The sequence below is a fragment of the Pelmatolapia mariae genome, linkage group LG7, assembly GCF_036321145.2.
Source record: "Pelmatolapia mariae isolate MD_Pm_ZW linkage group LG7, Pm_UMD_F_2, whole genome shotgun sequence".
Taxonomy (NCBI): domain Eukaryota; kingdom Metazoa; phylum Chordata; class Actinopteri; order Cichliformes; family Cichlidae; genus Pelmatolapia; species Pelmatolapia mariae.
In genome coordinates, this window is record NC_086233.1 from 24179761 (window position 1) to 24200841 (window position 21081).

The 21081-nt window shown below is 40.0% G+C and overlaps 1 protein-coding gene across 1 annotated transcript in view; it reads right to left on the reverse strand.

Moving 5' to 3' along the window:
• LOC134630831 (WD repeat-containing protein 70) overlaps positions 1–21081 on the reverse strand; it is a 42586-nt gene that overhangs the window by 13992 nt on the left and 7513 nt on the right. Inside the window, exons 9-13 of the mRNA XM_063478532.1 lie at positions 18927–19003; positions 12383–12557; positions 2998–3097; positions 2452–2536; positions 2206–2344 (exon numbers count right to left, since the gene is read on the reverse strand). Coding sequence (XP_063334602.1) covers positions 2206–2344; positions 2452–2536; positions 2998–3097; positions 12383–12557; positions 18927–19003 — 576 coding nt within the window. The remainder of the gene's footprint in view (positions 1–2205; positions 2345–2451; positions 2537–2997; positions 3098–12382; positions 12558–18926; positions 19004–21081) is intronic.

Below are 21081 nucleotides of genomic sequence, written 5' to 3' on the forward strand. Positions count from 1 at the left end.
TGGATTTCTGTACGGCTCACAGTGTGAAAAGACAGGAAGAGGTATTTTGCCATCCTTTAAGTGAAACTGAGCTGACACTTCCAGAGATTCTTCGAATGGCAGATGGTGGAGCAAGTGAAAGGCCAATGGAAAAATCACTTCCAAATGTTTACCCTCTTCAGTAAAGGGAAAGAGAAGACAAACGTCCACAGAGTGATGCAAAGGAGGAGGGCTGTTAAGTTCTGCACAGACTCTTTGACCCAAAGCGTCTGAGGTCTTTTGTTTTAATGCTACCTATAGTTAAAGTGAGAGCAAATGTTATAACCACAAGTGTGTAAGTGTTTGTGAGGCTTTTCAAATACTTAAATAAAAGACACAACTTTAACTGCTTTGTCTAAATGACTGAGAACTACACATAAAATATGTGGATTATGGTGTTTGCAGATTAATAATGCCACCGTTTCTGAGTGACAGCATTATCATTACACACTCAGAGGTCAAGTGTACTCAGTGGCGTCAGCGTTTAGTCCTGTCAGGTTTGTGGAGTGTCGTCTTCTAACTGTCACCAATCAGAAGCCCTAGCTATTTGGAGAGCAGAAGACTTTTAAAAAAGCAAGACCACTCACGCAGAGAGGAAATGTGGCTTTGAATTTGAGAAACTATTTCATAAACAATAATGGAAAACTTGGTAGGTATCTTGGTACATACACTTCATGGTATTGGTGTGTCAATCAGTTGACAGTGAGGGGGTATCACGATGTTAAAACAAGCTGTTCTTCTTTTTTGGCAACATTGTAACCAACAGAGAAATCAGAGAATTCATTTTGTGTCGACAACATGGACAATATGACAAAAGTTACCAAGTGTATGGACACCTGAAAGCTTAGATTTAAACTCAGTCATTTTATTTAAGACAGCTAAATTGCAATTATAAAACAGGAATGAATAATGTTTAATTTCAGGTTTAATTAAAAAACTGACCATTTTTCCACTCCCCTCAGTTAGTGCAGCTGAGCAGTGGGGTGTGCACTTAGTGTGAATGCTGTGCCAAGTTTTGCAAGATAACAGCAGCTGGTTGGCAGGGTTGGAGGACACACACACACACACACACACACACACACACAGTCTTTTCTCTTTCCCCTACTCTCGAACATGTTCATTCAATGGCCTATGTGAAAGGAGCATGCCTTAGCTGAGGAAACTGAGTTAGAAAGCATTAGTTTCAGTCAGGACTCAATGTTATGTCTATAGATAGACACCATTAAATCTCTGAAAAGGGTCTGAAGATTGAGAGAAAGAGGCGGAGGAGCAGGAAGCAGCAAAAAAGTGCTTTCTACTGTAGAAAGCACCTCTGCAAATCATTTCAGCACCTATGGCTGGTTGCCCTCACCAAATGGATTTCTGAGAAAGCGGGATTAGTGTAAAAGTACAGAGTATGCTCATGTGTCTGACAGAGTACTCTGTATGTGGGAATGGGACGTGCGGATTGTGTTTTTAGATAATTAAATTTCAAATATAACTCAAAGGCAGTGCGCATAAAAGTGTCAATAGCTGTCCTGCCAAAAGGGTTGTGGGAATATTGCAGTAAGGAAAGGTCACATTGCCCCACTTTTACCTTTAACTTGCCTTTATTGTCCTTCAAAACTCAGCTCATAGAGCTCTGATTTCTTTTTCTTACCTCAATGATGCTATATTATACTTTGTTTACAGATGAATTCTGCTCACACACAGTGATTTACAGAGGAAAATGTCTAGTCACTGCCAGACAACTGTGCTACTTATTAGATAGAGAAAAAGAAAAAAACCAAACCCACATTTCTTTATCTGCAGAAAGTCATTCTTTAGCTCAAATGATAATTTAAGGCAGTTTTGTAGAGTTGTTTATTGAGTTTAGCTCAAATTCTGCAACGCACATTTCAAGCTGAAATCATAAAAAAAGCAGTGGAATGCATTGGGTTAAACAGATCTTTAAATGAGTCCTTAGACTACTGCTGTTGTGTTTTCAAAACATTTTAAATGCTTCAGTTTTGCTTGAGCGCAAACCACTTATGTTGAAAAGGAATGACTGTCATATTGATTTCATTATGTGTCATTGTGTATTCATCATCTTTTCCACTGCTCGTTAAGTGTTCAAGGTCACTGTTTTGTTTGTAACTAACATATCATATCAACGAGCTGGAAAACATCTTGTTGCTGTGGTTGTTGGGGATTTGAGGCAGAACTTACTGCGTTGGTGACATCTATTTCGTAGACCCTCTGAAACGAAATGCGGTCAAAGAAAACCAGCTTCCCATTTCCTTCATCTTTCTTCACCGACGTCCCCGTCACCAGAAGCTTGTCATCTGGGCTAAAACAGCAGTCGGTCCTAACAGGGAAAGTTACAGACAAGCATTATTGGGTAATAATGCATATGTAAGCACTTACAGCAACAAACAGGCAGATTATAATTAAGATGACAGTTAAGACTCTCACATGGAAAAGTAGTTGGTCAGACCACTAACTCCATTCACTGGCTTCCTGAAGTTGCGTATATCCCACATCTTGAGAGTGTCATCGCCTAGGGGGGAAAAAAATAACAGTTGGGGACAAAAGGCAAACTGTAAATTGTGAGTCACCCCAGACAAAACTTTCTTGAAGGTTATTTACTTTACTATAGTGCAGCGCATCCTCCTTAACATAGAACGAGGCTGTATGAGTTATTTTTCATTTACATTACAGAATAATGTGAAGCGAAGGTCTCTTATGCAGAGTTATTCCAGTTTACCTTTGTGCTAGACATCTCTTCTCCAGATTACATACCAAGCTAAGTCTGCAGGGTGTTGCTGTTAATGATCCATGCTTATTTGTATACTCAGACTGAAAAGCCACTGCTTTCCAACAGTGATCTTTGACCTTAAAACGGACCCTCTTAGCTTGGGTACTGATGACCAGAACTTCAAATTGTGGCTGTTAAGCTTGGCAGATAAGGGTAAGGCTTTTTTTAAAAACTTTATTTAATGTTCTGTTTTTTTTTTTTACCTCCACGTGAAGCAAGCATCGTGCCATCATAAGAAAAGCTGAGGCACGAGGTGTCCGATCCTGGGGTGTGGGCTTGCCGACAGTGGAACTTTGTATGAACCTAGAAAGACGGAAAAAGAAAAAGCAACGCATTAGCGACATCACTTTCTACAAGCCATGGTGCAGGTTTATGGTTTCATAATGATGTATATTACAACTGCATGATACAGATCCTATCTAAAGATCCCAGTTCACTTCTGTTTGTTTTGCAAGTGACACAAATAGAAAGAACTGGACAAAAATGTTAAACATGTTAATATTTATCACATAAACATCACAGACAAAGCAACAGCTAGAAAAAAATGCGATAAGTCTTGATAAGTAGTTTTTCCATAAACACAACGTTTTTTCGGTCAATATTAATCATCAGTGTTAAAAAGAGTTATTACAACCTCTTGATAAACCACTGCGTAGAACTGCCACTGCTCTGCTTCAGTAGTAAGACATTTTAGTTTCGCTGTAGTAACAAAAAGACCTTTTCATTCCCTGTGTTTTCCAAACAACACACGGTTCCCATTTGCACTATGAGCACCAAATTATATATTTAACTATAAAGCCCTCTTAGAGCCTATGAAATACCAACAAGACACCGCACTCTCCACTCTTTTCAGCAAGACCACAGACATTTATCTTGGCAAGTTTTTAAGTCCCTGCCTGACAGATGGCATTTTGATTTTTTCCTACCTGAAATGGTATTGTAATGCTCTTACTGCGCACAGTTTAGTAGCCTGCAACAGGCGAGAGACACACTATCACTGCCAGGGGTCACTCTTCGGTATATTAGCCATCTTTGAACGAGTGGTTTGCCACAATTGTCACCCAGTAACAACAACTAGCAATGCACAATATCAACAATTCCACTTCTCGACAACATGTGCAACAAGCATAGATGACAGTAGCAGCTAGTGGAGTGAACAAGATTATTTTTCATACTCTTCAAAGTGTGGTGATTAAGTATTAAGTATTAATTTAATAAAATACGTTCTGTTCAATTTGGTTCTTTTTTTAATTATTATTATTTGAGGAAATAATTTGGCACAGAAATTGTGAAATATTAATGGGCTCTGGTGCCACTAAAATATGTATTTCCATAAGGTTCTGTTTCTGAGCCCTTAATTTCTACTTATACATTGACACTTTGCAATAATATTTTTTTAAAAATCCTTATCATTTTAAAAAGCTTATGTTCATTAAGAGAGATCTATGTTCAGTTTGGTTCCAGTATTCCTGGGTGCTCGGGCTAATCAACTGTTTATATCAATCTCAGCTCTGCAGTCATCACTTTGGCCCAATCATTTTCTTGCCTGCCTTCTGTGAGCCAATCAGCCTCTGTTACATGTGCTTTAAATGCCATTGCGCTTATGTCATTCTGCCCTTTGTGCATCCCGCCTCAACTCCACCTCATCCCAGTCAGTAAGAGACTGGGATGATCAGCCTGCTTCATCTCTGCCACCGCCAGTGATTACACACTGCCATGAAATGCTCATGACACACAGTTATAGTTTCAAGCTAATGGAAAACAAGGTCTACATATGCACAGCTGATTCCAGTAACTGGTTGGCATAAGACTCTCTGCATTTAAAATGAAAAGGTTTATTATCATAGGTCTAACTTAAGCGTAATTACCCTCGATTTTACCCATTATCATTAAATACCTCAGTGCTGACTAGCATAATAACTGTTATTCAGTAATAATTTTCCATTGGGTAAGAAGCCGGGTACACCCTGGCCAGGTTGTCAATCTATCACACACAGACAGGCAACCAATCACACCCATGTTCACACCTGCAGTCAGTTTAGACTCATCAATTAACCTAATCCCATGTATGTCTTTGGACTGTGGGAGAAAACCCACAGAGACATAGAGAGATCCACACGGGAAAGTCCACCCCAGACTGGATTCAAACCCAGGACCTTCTTGCTGTGAGGCAACAGGGATAGCCACTGCCTCCTGTCATATAATTTTCCAGTTTAAGACAGAAAAATGTCAAAAATCATTTTTATTTGCCAGGAATTTAGAAACTGTACTTCATGCTCAAATGTGAAGATTTCTTTTGTCCCGTGTGAATGTAAACTGAATACTTTTTTGGGTTTGATTTTTGTTTTTACTGAATCAGCATATTAGTTGACTTTTGAAAATAACTGTTATTTTGCTAAATGGGTATGTGCAATTCTAAAACAGAGTTGGTACAGATTACATCCCAACTGGCTACAGGGCAAAAGCAGCTGCAATGAAAACATAGGGGTAAATTGCACATCGCAAATTACAACCTTGAGGCAGCGTTTTCACTAAATTGTGAGTAAAGTTCTGCCCTTGTGAACATTTCCTTGGGATGTTGCTATATACAGAATGAGAACGTGATCCTACTCATCTTGGCTGTGATGACGAGCATGTATCAGTGAAAGCTAAGAAGGCTAAATGGCATTTCATTCGAGGTCATGGTATAGAGGTGAGAAAAGAAAGAGTGAATGGACTTATCTTTGTAGTCTGCACGGTAAAGACAGATAATAAGATTTAAATGATTATTCCTGATGATTTCCAGCCAATTCAAACGTCTACCCTGTATAAATAGTGGTTCCCAACACGCCTGTACCATTTCTTGCACTTCCTGAGTGCAAAAAGAGCAAGAGATTAATAGAATTGTAGATTTTCGTCTAGAGATGTTTTTTTTCCATTGCTGGTTCATCTAATCATTTTCCAAATCAATCAACTAGGCATTATGTAAAAATCCAAGAGCTCATGGGGATATCCAGACTGCTTGCCCCTAGTAACCATCCCTTCTCTCTGCTTCCCCCCGTTTACTTCCCAGCGCCGTCATTTTACCTGCGAACAGTCAGATTTCAAAGATCGATCATTAATAGATGCTGATGAAGCAACAGTCTGGGAAGTAGGCTTGCTAACACTCAAACAAACATAACCTTGGTTTATACAGCTCCACTTTCATTAATCCCAAACGGAATGCAAATAAATCAGTGGAAAGAGAATTGCAGCAACGCAGGCTTTAGACCAAAAAAAGAGACGGATAAGGAATTTGAAGTGAGCACACAGTGTGGAAGACAGATAAGGCAGAAATATAGAGAAAAGCTGGCAAAAACTGCAGGAGAAAGTGGAGCGTGAGGTGAATGAGTGATGTGCCCTGGCGATAACAGAAGGAAACGAGGCCATACTTCACTTCCAAAGTAAGTGGAGGGAAGTTATTAACTTGCACGAGACAGATAACACTGTTACCTTGGACTGTAGATAACGTGGATTACACTTCTTCAGGCCTCGGCCATTTAGTCTCTGTAGTTTCTCCTGGAATAATTTTCTGCTCCCCATCATCATTTTACTCATAGATTGCCTCTGACTTATTTCCATTTTTCTCCACAATTATCTTACAAATATCTGCCTATTCATTTTTTACTGCACCAAAATTGACTTGGTGGAAAACCCGAAGCCAAGAGGTCAATTTAATACAGAAACTAGATTTTTTTAATCTTAAGCAAGCTATTTCAGTGCTAATAAGTAGCAGATAAAACATAACATATAATATGCGTAGCCCTTGGAAGACCCCATTTTAATCCTGCAATCACTTGCAATGACCATTGTGACTACTGAGCTTTGCAAATGGGCAATAGGGGCGTATCCAAACATGCATTCATGTAACTCTGCACCCATTCTATGCATGGTAACCACCAACTGGGTGGAGTCAGGACACTATGAACAGGAGGCTTTTGCTCATGAACCATTTTCTTGTAATTATCTTGTCTTAGCATGTTGCTCAGTTGCACACCATAAAATTAGCCAGCAGAGCAGATATGAACTGAGGCTCCTTTTTAGAGTTTGCAGGAAAATGTGCATAAGCGGTGCAGTCTCAGGGTGAGAACAAATGGCATTGAAACATGTAAATATTACAACATAAATATTCAGCAAGGGGAAGGTGATGAAATCTGCTTTACATAACCCCTCGAAAGAACTGCACAGATGTGCTTTTTTTCCCATCTGAATCAACCTGTTCCGTGACCTCAGAATGCACAGCCGCAGTTTTCGTCAGCTCGACTAATAAGAAAAGTTATGAGTACTTGTTCAACCTGTGATGAATCACTCCGCGATGTGGTTTTTTTTCTTCTTTTCATCTGACATCTTTCTTTCTAAGATGAACACCATCTGCTGTAAGCACACGCTGTGTTTTGACCCCTTTTATGTCCTTTTGTTACATTATACCTTTGTCTGTGTGTTTTCTTTGAACCGAAAATACGTTTCAGCACTTCCTTTTGTCATCCAAACAAACAACCAGACAGCAGATAGGAAAACCCTTGCCTGAATCTGGAGTAAATTGCCAAAAAAGGAAAAGGAAAAAACTGAGAAAAAGATGCTAAATGGGTATAAATACAAGACAGACGGGTTTTTTTTAATAAATAGTTTATACAGAAACTGGGGAAAAGCAGCACCTTTAATAGGTAGTTTGTGGTTGTTCTAGATGCATACTGCAAACATACACCCCCGTCAGCTATTTCTAGATCATATACTGCTGTTGTGAAAGCTTGAGTATTTATTTACTGTCCTGATGTTGGCTGGCATTAGCAGATGCCATTGCGTTTGCTTCCTGTGCTAATCTACACAGCCGGCCTGTGAAACCAGATTCTCGTACACTGTTTGAAACTTCACTCGTGCCTTGTGACATCCTCTGTAAGCTGTAGCCTCTTCTCCAGCCAGCAGGCACGAAGCTAAATGATTAAGATTTTTTTCAGAAAGCTAATGTGCGTATTTTTATAAACAGCATCCAGTAAATTATGAAAGTCTTCCATATATGCATGCATGTATGCGCACACACATTCGGCAGCACGAGCTGATACATAGCTGAAGGAACACAGCATTGGGTTTCATCCTGAGCAGACTATGATAACAATCTACCGCAGCGCCAACTGTTCCAAATCACGCTATCAGAGCATTACATAAATACTGCAGGGTTCTTTATCTCAGCTCCTTTCATACTTTTACAACAGCACACCTGAAAGACTTGATGAACAGTGTTCAGTTAGTTTCACATCTCATTCTGACCTCTGTTACTCCCTGAGGATCGAGTGGCCAAACCACAGTCCTAACAGCTGCTCTGATCTTTCATGGAAATCAACAAGTGGTGGTGGCGAAGAGGTTCTAGATAATCCAAATGTTCGCTATGGTAAAGTAACTGTATTCCTCTATGTCTCAGTTACAAAAGGCTATAGATGGCAGGAATATTTTGCACATGCTTCTCTTTTCTTCCAAGTCCTGTTCAAGGTCAAAAAAGGACACAATAATGATAGCGTTGGCATTGCTTTCCTGTAAAACACTTCTCTAACATCTTTTAGTGGACCTATAGACTGTATGTATAAGACGGAGATAGTCTTGATGTTTTGAAAACTTACGTGATGAGCAAGGGGTGGATCTGACAGTAATCTAAAAGCGAGTGACACTAGGGTCATAAATTCAGAGAACAAAATAAGCTATAGGCTTCTCTATAATGGGGATTTCTTTTTTTTCCAATTAGAAGAGTTGCCTCCTGCTGGGTATTAGAAAGAATGCAGGTTTAAGGCGCTACCACAGTGGTTTCACTTTTCAGACATGTCTAATCGTCGATACACAGCCTATGAGAGGTCCCATATACAGCATAGTCAGACAGAGAATCAAAGTGTGTGGCAATGAGAAAAACAATGAGCAAGTCAAAATGACGGTACTAAGATATGACTAAGATGTCATAAATGTTTATGATTATGATGTCTCTAGAGTGCTTGGTGGATTTATTCATTTTTAGATGCTCTCACGAGTTGTCAAATCCTAGATCATTTAGAAACATGAGTTGACTTTAAGAGGTTCTGATCGCCTTTCCTAATTTATCTTTTAGCACCCACTGGATTTACTACTTTACAGTGAAAATACTATGTTCTGAAGGTGCGTCAATCGAACTTCTAGAGGACCCTGCACTGAGAGGTTCATGGCAGTAAGCTATTCAGTGGCATTTTAATACCTTCACTTGTAATCAGTGCTAATTTCGTTGACCAATAATTTTCATCACAGTTTTATTAATGACAATTTTTTTTCTGGTGAAAGCAAGACGATAACTAAATAAAAGCTAATGCACAAGTTTAAAAAAAGCTATGATGAAAGGTGTTAACACTTTCATCAACGAGCAAAAACGAGAGGCATGCTGGAGAGACGAGATCCAATCGAAACGAATTAAATTGTGTAGAAAGGTGGGACGTATTTGGAAGTGATCCAATCAGAAGCGATGTCCTTCTATGGTAAGGTTAGATGAGCACATTTAATCTGTCCCCAGGAAACAGTACAACTATTTACTGTACTCCCTGTTTCTAATGAAAACACAACAAAATGTTAACACTTTGGAGGAAGAGAGGGGTGGACATATGGACACATTTCACACGAAGCAGGTCTCACAGGTAAAAAAAAAAATGTTTACACTCTATATTTTGATCAACTGAATCAACTTTAGATTTAGTCTACTGCAATCTTATGACATTTAGCCTAATAAAATGAAAAAAATTCAGATGCTTAAATTATGAATAAAACTAAATGGCATTTTAGTAAAAAAACAAACTATGACTAAAACAACCTCAAAATCTGTTGTCAAGATTAATGCTGCTTGTAAATATATTAACTTCCCATACAAAAACCTGATCTATGCTATGAATTTTTAAAGGTCTTTTCCTAGTTTGAGGATCTCATCAGTATATTTGATGTCTCTGGCAAGACAAAAACCTTGACTTACTAATCATTAAGTAAGTCAATGTTCTCACACATGTAATTCATAATGAAGTCAATAATGAACTACCTCTGAATATCTTTCTTTTCAATTAATACCTCTATTTCAGATCAAGTGGAAAACTAATTTCAGCTATGTTCAACTCCTATGCTTACCAAACCGAAATCCACTTCTAGACAGAAAAAACAGTTTTATAAGAGTGATTAATAGAATGAAATTGAGTCTGGACTCTTAATTACTTTTATATCAAAAGCAATATAAGATCAAAGTAAGACACAGCAGGACCAGCTTAACACTTACTGATTGCTCTTATTCAAAAGCTTGAAAGTGTGGCAGATTTTTTTTTCTTTTTTCTTGCATATCTGATTCACCACCTAACTGTAATACTCTGCACTGTGTAGTTTTTCAAAACCACCTCTTTTGGGGTCCTACTTTGAAGTCTGGAAACATGTAAGTTCACCTATGACGCCATGACATTCCTCAGGTCTCTGTGGTAATGTTTTGGAGCAAAAAACCTGGACCATCAATGCACCCAGTATCACAAAGTGCACATTACCTGGCAACCATTTAAATGCAGTCTTGCAATCCTGGCACCGACCCCTTTGGTCAGGGAATGAACATGCAATCACCCTCTGTGGCAGTCCACCGAACGAGACCTACTTGACTCCCATCGCAGGATCAATCAACTCATGTCAGGGTTCAAGAGCGCGATGTGTCACTCTCAATAGCTTCTCTTCAGACTGAGCCATAGATCAAGGTCATGTATGAGATTGATCATGATTGATCTGCCTGCATATTCTTGCCATGAGTAATAGTGGCAATACAACAGCAGATAGGCCTCATTTAAAAGCGGGGGGAGGGAGCAGCAATAAAAGCATCGGGAGGTCAACTCCTTTTTAGGCTTGTGGCTAAATTCGAGTCAGCAGCACAGGTTGCTGATTAGGGCAGAGGGCACCAACTAAATTCTTGAGCCATTCAGAGAGGACAGGCTCCAGTGGTCAGGAAACAGCCATGACTATTGTAAGCTGCTATGGGATGCAGGGTAAATATTTAGCTTGGAGAAGGAGGGGTAATAAATTTTGAGAGCTTTAACCCAATTGCAAAAAGCATGCTGCTGTGAGCAGCACAGGGGTGGGATGATGGGTGACTGGAGCAGAGAAGAGAGTCTATATAAAGTGGGGTTCATAGAAGCAAAGACTTACAATAGGAAAGCCGTTAGAGCCACACAAAAAAATCATACAAACTACACTGTATTTGATTATGAAGCCGGTTGTTGGATTAATTAACATGACGACTACTTCCCATTTCCCTAATCTGGATAAGCCTTTATGCCCAATCAGTCTGTTCCAACTCACTCACTACAGCTTACTATTACTATTTCTGTTCTCACACAAAATAACAAAAGCATTCACCCCTGACCACAGATAGAGCTGAACAGATGAAAGGATATGAAGTGGAACAAAAGAATTAGAGAAGAAATGTACTGAAAAATAACTTATTATTCTTCAGATAGTTAAAATTAGACTTATACCGACAAATAGTCAAAAACTGTCCTTAAACTGGCTTCTATTAAGCAGTGTATATGTTTAATAGAAGCATAATGAATAATCCTTATTCAATTTTATGTTCAATCCTAAAATGTACGTTTTCAGCGTTTAAGGACTCTCTGATGACAAAACATCAACCTATAATCTCCCAGAATGCAATGATGCCTGCTAAATTGATTGCTGTAGGTCCACTAAACTCTTTTTCCCCTTTCTCATCTTTCCATCCATTCATGGAGGTAAATGTTTTGTGTGACTAATGAGAAGAACAATAAACTGTCAGATATGCCTTGTCGCCAATAAACAGGAAACAGCAGCATTTGGAGCCCAGACACTGACATCACATCACTGGGACAGTCATGAAGGAGAAAAGATGAAGCAAATTAGTAAGAAGACATTGAAGAATGTGTTACGGAGTAAGGATCGGTGAAACAAAACTTTCGAGTCACCAAAAGATCTGATGGACGTCATGCTTCCTCAACCCTGAATGGAAGTCATTTTTATCAACAGTGTTGATTTGTCAAATAACTCAAATGAAAAGAGCCAAATAAGTGAGCGCACTGCTTGCCAGAAGCCAAGATCAACTATTACCTCAACGATGTGAATCTTGAGGAAAGGAATGTACACTTTGATCACTTAATTGCCTAATTACCTAATTAAATGGAAAATGTGCAGGGGGAAATTGTGATTGGGCCTCCCAGCAACTTTCATGTAACTCACCTCAATCATTAACCATCAGTTAATTCTGTTACGTAAGTAGCTCTTTCAAGCCATGCTAGGGGAGTGGCTCTAGGGGGGTCATAACATGTGCTGGCTTTTCCCCCAGTATCAACATCAGATCAAATATTTGATCACATCAATATTTCAGACTGGGCTACTTCCAGTTTAGACAAAAGCATTTTAAATTCTTTGGGCTTAGCGATTTGCCGACCTCTGACCTCTCTGGCCTGTGACCTGAGTCTCATGACTCTGTACCTGAGCCCATAACAAAACAGACATCCAATGTTTACAATCCACTGCACATTGCCGGCGGTTGGCATGCGTTTGTGTTTTAAAACTCACACTGAGGTTTCTGTCCCAGATCTGGATGGTGCCATCTTGGCAGCCCGCTGCGATGAGCTTTCCGTCGCGGCTGTAGGTGCAGCATGTGGGGATGACCTTCTTACCCTGGAAGGAGCGAGGCTTGAACACAGACTTGTGCTTCTTCTCTGAATTAAGGTCCCATGTGCGTACAGTGCTGTGAACAGACAGATAATTTAATTTATCCTAACACGGTTGTCATGAATCACTCAAAAAACGTCCGTCTCTCACAACATATTTGGTCTTTAACACCTGCATCCACCATAATAAATCAGAACTGTGGCGATACAGTGTCCCCTGTCATTTCGTGAAACTTTAGGTCAGGCAGCTCTGTGACGCTGGGTGAGAAGTTTTGCAAAGAGCACAACAGTAGATCAGTCTGACAGGTACGTCTGAAGCGTCCATGAAATCCTGATTCTCTTTCCTACATCTGTTGAACACATTACACAACCTGGAGCACTGAGAGTGGGGGTTTGAATGCAGACCCGTCGTAAAATACAAATGAGAGATTTGATTCCAAAACATCATAAAATGAGAGTAAAACAATAAGCCCTCATGGATACAGGTCAGTCTGTGTAACACTTTACAGTTCTTTGTTGGATCGAAACCAAAAATGGGTTTGAAACTTTCTGTGAAGGCACCGTTAATGCTGTACGATGTATTCATGCTTTGGAGCTACATATGCTGTCATACAGAGGATATACTTATTTATTGATTGATTTATCCACTAAAACTGCATTATGACAAATGTTGCTAGCTTAAAATTCAAAATAAGCATTCATCTAAAAGAATGCAACAAAAATGCAGTTTTAATACTTAAATTTTTTTGTACATTGCAAATAAATATAGAGTTTAAATGATGCTTTTATCTGCCTTTCTCCTTTATCTAGCTCTGCATCATCTCAGACTGATAAAGTAAAGACGGCAAAAAAATGATAACAGCACTAACTCAGGTGCCCACCAGTGATGAGACAGACTTCACCTCCCACATTTATTTATTGGAAGGGTGTTAGTACACATCGACAAGCCTAGCCAGCACCTCACATGCTCCCACCAACATTCGTGACAGACACGGTTCATCCAAATGTGTCTGTGAACCCACTGCCTGCTTTAGTGGGTATCTTGACCTCTGGGTCACGGGGTCAGCAGGGGAGTATAAACATACAGGCAGGGCTGCTACTAACAGCCAGGGAAGGATTCCACTGTGGCCGGCTACAAAATCACAGACACACACACTCAACTGTGTTTGGATAAGTCTAACAATGTGATACAAATGCCAGCTGAAGACATATGGTTTGAGTGAAAACCTGCAAGGGTCAAATAAAACTCTGATGCATAGTTGTGTTTAAATCCACATAACACGAAAGCTGTTAAATCACAGAAAAGAAAAAATCCTGCTGGGAAAAAAGTGCAAAGGCCACATGTATAAAATCATATTTTCCAATGCAAACTGAAGGCTTCTGCACTGTACAGTAAGCTGTTTACACAGCAGATTTCCATGTGTATGTGTGTGAGTGAGGGATAAAGAGTGATAGCCACAAACTCAGTGACATATTGGTCCACCTGCTGCCTCACACAGACATCTCAATTCTGTTTACAGGAGACTGTGGGCGAGTGTCAAGCCAACAAAGACAACATGACCTTTCATGTACCACACAAAACCTGGAATGGTATTTATCGTAAGAAACTCTTTCCAAAACATGGCATTGCTGGCTGTCAGAGGGATAGAGCAGAGAGGTTGGAGCCCACCAGTGCTGAGCAGAGCGTAAGTGATGGGGAAAGACTGCACACAGTCACTTGTCGGGAGTAAGATGCTTGTGGGAAACTGTGGGCTATCTAAAGGGGTTCATTTTAGTTTTAAAATTATTCTATCCCCCATTAAAGGACCAAAGCTTAAAATAATTTTAGTTAACATCAGTCTTAAGTTTGATTTCTTTATTTTTATTTTTTGGATGGTTGGGGGAGGGGGACAACAGGTATATATTAAAAAAATGATACACAGCATGAACAAAAAAACATTAGCAGGTAATAGCATTGTCATTTCCCATTTCTCAAAGGCCTGTTTTCCCTTCAATCAGCAGCCCCCTTTTCTTGCACAAACGCTTTACAGACAGAGGGGTGAATGCAATAAAATGAGACCCATTCAACCTCAGTCATGCATGTGCACTTTACGAGGTAGCACAGTCGTTGACACATCAACTGAGGAGTGACAGCTCCCTAGGCCCCAGGTTTTATCTGTACATCAGGTTATAGGCCCAGTGGGGGTGACGGCTGCTAGGATCACCTTTCCAGATTACGGGATGAAGAAGAGAGACGGAAAAGAAGAGTGTTCGTCTTGTATAAGGTTGTTTATTGGTCGAATTCCAGTGATAGGCTGAATTGCCTGTTTCCTGGTTGACTGACTAACTGGGGCTCTGTTATGAGAAAGGAGGATTAGGAGGGAAGATGCTCCATCTTCCATCACAGCTAAAGAAGATAACAGAGGGATTTAGGAGGCATGCACACAATTGTACCCAAGCAATGAATCAAAAGAAGGAAGATTGTGGCCATTGTGGCACAGATGGGCTGTGGGTACAGTGAGAGACTCATTCACAAAACTTCACAACATTTTCACAACATTGTTTCTGCTCACTAGCAAGGCAGGTGAGACCATACACTACAAAAGGCAAAACGCCTAGAAAAATATCTCTTGAGCTTGAGTCAAGGCAGGTTTCCAGATTTAATCAAGCAAAGGTGTGATAAGTTGCGGCCCAGTTCGCTGACAAAAGAAACAAACACTGTATTTCACAGATCTCACAGTAAAAAACTAGAGGCTACTGTCAGTCAAAAATTCAACCATGGCTCTAAATTGAACAAAAAGGATTAATGCACTCCTTAAAGCTATGGTATGTGCATTCGTGGGCAGAATATGGAACACTTGCAATGTAAGGTGGGAAAGAGTTGGAGATGTACTGGACTGTGGATGAACCCGTCCAGTTCAGTGAATCGCCCCAACATGCTCACCCACACTTTGAGGAGTCATTCCTCATATATCATCCATTTAACTCTCCTTTCCTTTAAAATTGAAAGTAAACCATTACCAAGGGCACTGAAAAGCAACTGACTTGCTAATTCGACAAGATCCGAGTGCTAGAAATGATCAATTAGCGCTCACAGCAGACAAAAGCAGAGAGAGTGAGAGACAGAAGTACAGCCTTACACAAAGCCTAACCAAAAGTACCATTCTCGCAAAACAAGATGAATTACTACCACAATTTATCCGTGCGTTAAATCACAAATTTGCTTTGTGTGACTTTGTGTTTGTCGATGCTCTCTAGTATGACACATTTCAAATCAAATGTTTAGTTTGAGCACATGACAAAGACAAACAATTTGTCAGCAGTAAAAGGCCCTGCCATGTTGTCCTCTGGGTCTCCTTGTATACAGCTACACATCCAAGTCCAGCTGCAGCCCTGACAGCAGGCCAGCGCGAAGGGAATCCCTGGCATTCAAACCTCCTGGAAACATTCCTCAAATTGTGTGTATTTGTGTGTACACATGCTCAAGTGTGCTTCAAGACTCGACAGAAGTAACATGTGGGCCCAATTAGAACGTCGCCATTTGTCCTGTCCTCTGTGCTCCACTGGCTGAAATTTCAGTCGCAAAAAAAGGAACATAACATGGATTTTTAACATTCTCCGAGGCACTATAAAACTACGTACGTAAAGCCAAGAATCACCAATGTCCTATCCTTCAAAACAACAACACAAATCTTTCCAGTGTTATACTTGGTAAACTGTTTTATGCAATGTGGTTAGTTAAGTGTTAAAGAGTTGGTGCTTTAGAAGTTAAAAAAAAATAAAGCTCCTAATATACACCAAGTCACAGCTATATTTTAACTTTTTTACTACTTCAAGATCAGCCCTGCCAAAGAAATACTTCCACTGAGAGTTAACCCAGCAAGTATTGCTTTCACTTTCTTGGAAATAAAATCCGTGGCTTTCAAACATTCACCAAAGACTCAGACTCAGTTAAAGTTGCTTCATACTTGTGCTGTTTGTTCCTTAGGATCAAACATGAATACTGTTGGAAAACACTGTTTCATTTTACAACTGCACGCTCTCAAACAGAATGACAGAAGAATGTGAAATGTTGACACACACACACAGCGCAACACTGACTGACTCGATTCGCACAGTTCTACTGAAGCCCTATTCAAGCCACAGTTTCTGAGAACACCCTGCTGCTACATTATCAGTGCTTCCCCTCTCATCCACTTCCTCCCAGGAGGGGAAAAAAAAAGTATGGGTTAATGAAATCATTCAAGGCGCTGGGAGGTAGCCCTTAATGAATGAGATTCCACACTACTGGGGGATCTTTAATTAAGAAGCTGGGCGGTCCAGTGATCATGCTTAATAACCTATTCAAATAAACACAACAAAGAGCCTCTAACTAGGCAGAAAGACCTGGAAAAGCCTGGATGTTGCATCTAATATTGAAGCAGACAGACAGCAGCTGACAGCCTCTCGTACTACTGGCCAACTGCTGGCCCATTCTCAAGACGTCCACTGACTACCGCCTGGCCCCTGTGCAGAATCCATACTTATTCACTAAAGTGAATGGAGTGGATGGTGAGACAAAGAAAAGGAGGAAGACTGTCCTTAATAACTGAAGCATTAATAATCCATGCTGAAAAGCATAGTTGTCTATAAGGTTTCAGTGATGGTACTGTGTGTTTCACACCTTCATGGCAACAGAACAGTCTCATTAATGTAGAAAGATCCATAGACAGTAAGATCCTCGACAAACCATCTGTGATGTTGTAAATCACTGAGTAAACCCACATAAATTAAAAGTAAGCAAACGAAAGGAACTAATATGAAGGGACAGCCTTCCAAATTATTATAGCCTGAGTCAAGCAACAACCCCCACAAATATATATTATTAATATTTACGTTATGGTGGCAACTGTAGTTTAAGCAACATATCACACATATCGCAATTTTAATCATTCTTCTGCAAACCTTGTGTGCTTAAAGTTATCTGTTTAGGACTTGTAGTAATATGCAGTTTGCTCCGAAGCAACAAAAAGGGATTTTTGATTGAAAACATTGTAGGTTCAGGGACAGTGTGTCCACCAATAAAGTGAAATTCTGCACCAAGTTGCAAAGCACATTACCAACACAATCAAGTGCATGCACAACATGGGAAAATGTAACCAGGAACAACCTCCTCCACCTGTAAATCAACATAGCCAGCCCCCCTCCTCTTTTCTGTCTTTGCCACATCTCTGAGACTCAGCTTGCCACACCGACTGGGTCTGCTGCTCTGAACCTCTCCCGCATGCAGCCCCTCTGCCTATGAATGGCTCCCTGTGCGCTCCTCTCTGCTGCTCTCCTGTTAGCTGGCCAGGAGCAACACCCAATGCTAACGTGCCAGGGGAGGATTTCCAGAGCCTCAATGAGAGCTAATTAAACCAACCTCCACATCTGGGGGAGCAGTAACACTGGTAAACACTGGGCTGCGGGCTGCCCGCAAAGCTGGGCCCTTGTTTCTCCTTAATGATGATAGCCCTAGGTTTCTCTACTGCTGTCTGTCACACTCTCTTAGACTCATCAATGTGCTGTAGCTTAGTCATACTCTTTGCCTTACAAATGTTCCCGCACACCTATACACAGGACAAAGAATTACAGCTTCTACAGGTTTAGTGCTGATTTAAGGATGTCGCTGACTGTTAAAACTCTGCGGTCTGAAGCAAACAATATAAATATCTGTGTATGACAGCGGTTGATCTGGTCTAAATCACTGCATACAAATAAAGGGCTCCATTTGGACAACATCCAGCATAAATATGCCATGTGCAAACACACAGCTATGAGGCCATGCTACAATCTTCAGAGGCATAGTCTGGATTAGAGGACTCCCTGCTGGTGACGGAGGGGATGAGAGCAAAGAAAAGTCTGTTCGGTGAGAGCATTACTTTGAAAATCCGACAGTAAGAATTACTAAATATAATGCTGGACATTAATTTCGTATCAAAGAGGTGTGGCCTATGTATGATGGGTGTCACTGTGCTATCAGCAGTGCTCTGAAGATGAGAAAGGGTATTTCTCACTGACTGCATACTCTTCAATTTCCTAGGGGACTTTCTCAATGATTATTACTATAAATGGCACATGCTGGTTTGTAAAACAGAGACTCCTTGTTATGCCTGTAAATGAAGTGTACAGGAAAGTAACCATTTCTCCAGAAAATCTTTTAGACAGTTATTGTTTAGAAAGACCAGAGGCTTGTTTTCATTTAAAGAGATAAAATCAGCCAAGATTAAAACTCACTATACAAAATACACATGCTTGGTGAGTCACAAAGAGATTAGGCCCATCTAAAAGCCATTTCTGTTTTCTCCTCCCTAAAAATCAAGACGGCTCACTGTGAAGCTTAACAACTGGATCCACAACATGTGCAATGTAACAGCGCGAGAAAGACAACGGGGGCGTGGAGGCTTCTGCCTTTAACTCACAGCTTACAATGCTTGGTTAAAACTTACCCATCATTGGAGCAGGTCATGAACTCTTCTTTAATCTTGGGATGCCAGCACCCACAATTAAGCATAGCTGTGTGGCCCTGAAAAAAAAAAGCATAAAGTGAAAATAAACAAACGCACACTTTTAACAAGCACTAAAATGACCCAGTACCCTGTGGCTGGCTTCCAGTGACTTTATTTATTTTGGATCCAGTGCGCAGCAGATATTGAGAGTTTCCTTTTCTTCACAGCAGTTTTTAAACACTTTATATTCAAGGGCAAGCCACAGAAATAGTAGCTAGCATGTGCTGTTAGAAACTTGAAAGGAGATTAAGACATATTTCGTAATCTTGCGCACAAATAAAGAGTAAAGACAGCTGTTGTTTTTCCATTTTGGCAAAACTTGCAACACAAAAGGTCACCAGATAATTAATCTGATGGTGAATTTTCCAGCACTGTGTATTACAAATGTGAGTCCTTTATCCATATCCTTAATTAGGTTACACTGTAATACATTGACTTTACATTACATTAACGTTCGGATTTCCTCGACATAAGCATCACTTTACAACTGTGCTAGTGAACTCAGAGGCCCTGGAGCTGGCTGTGTTACAGTTTAAAACAGTGAGCTCTTTGCTCTTTGTAACTTCTACACATTTCCTCTGCTGGAGAGTCATGTGGAGAATTACTCATAACAAATAACTTCAAAGCAGTATAACCCAGAGAGAGGCCTCCCTGGCTGCCAGGTCAGAGTGGAACACTTCAGTGTGCTGCGAAGGGGCTTCAGACAAGACATACTGCTATTTGACAGGACGCTCAAGAAAGCAGAGCCTTGCATGAGCAGAAGCTGACCAAATGGCATTGGTATGTGTGGATCAGGAAGAGGGCCTGTCTGTTCACTGTCAAATACTTTAACAACATACCATATTAATAACTGATTAAGAATAATTGCATATGACCTGCTGTTTTATGACTAAAAAGAACTACAAATTGCTAAGCTGTTAAATTTTATGGTCAAATATGCACTCGCTATATGATCAGGAAAGTACAAATGGTCCGTGAAGCCCCTCACTAATTCCCTCCTCTGTGCAATAACAGGAACCTTCAAAACAGCTTTGCATGAGCGTGAAAAAGGCACTAGCTTCCTGTAAAAAAAAATCTGATTCATCCTTCTCTAAGTGTTCAAAGCATAATGCATCACTGAAAACAATGTCTTTGTTTTTTAATTAGCGCAAATGTCATCCCAGAATTAAAAGAAAACTTTTCATGTAAAGGAAGAAAAAAATCTGCTTTTTCACAGGGTTTAATGGGATACCTTAGTGTCATGCAAGAAGCTCTCACCTGCAAGGTGTAGGGTCTGTGGTTACTCAAGTATGGGGAAGGTAATATTTTCAAGCAGCTAACTGGAGGAGAACTTACCACTGGCATTGAGAGTTAGGACAATAATCTCAAACTCATCTATGTTACTTAAAGCATATGTATCACGTGTATTGATTCTTTCGAAACCCAAACCAAACCAGAACTGGATTAAACTGGCAAGGCACTGCTTGCTTGCATGGAATCCAGTTGCCAAGTAAATGAACGCATCTCTTAGGACTTTAAGGTTTCTCCTTAAATTAGAAAAAAAAATGCAATTCTTTTAATTTAATGAAACATTTTTTCCTAATTCTGGTGTAATCATCAGAAAACAATGGAAAATTACTCTTCTCTAGTAAATGCATTATGCTTCTCAGGTTCACGACAACAACTTGCCAAAGACTAAAAAACAGCAGATATCGATAACAGAAGTAAGCGCAAAGAATTATAATGACAAACAGACAAGAACGGATGGGCAAGCCCAGTTTTTTATTATCACAATTTCCTCTAGGTCAGAAAAGTGTCTGTGTTAGCGTTTACATTTGGGAATACTGAAAGAATAAGAAGAATAGTTTGTGCAAAAATTGGAACTAGTACGAAAATTATTTTCACCTGCTGATGGAAATTTGTCTTGTCTATAGTATTTATTCATTTATTCAGAGAAGTATCACTGACAGCAATACATATTCAGCGAGACAGAAGCAATACCATGTGATCATACTGCATGTACATACAGTGCAGGCCTGCGTGTGACAAATCTCTGCACACAGTGGGGTTAGTTAGGAAGGAAATTAGTTTTTCTCAACAGAGACAGAATAAAAGC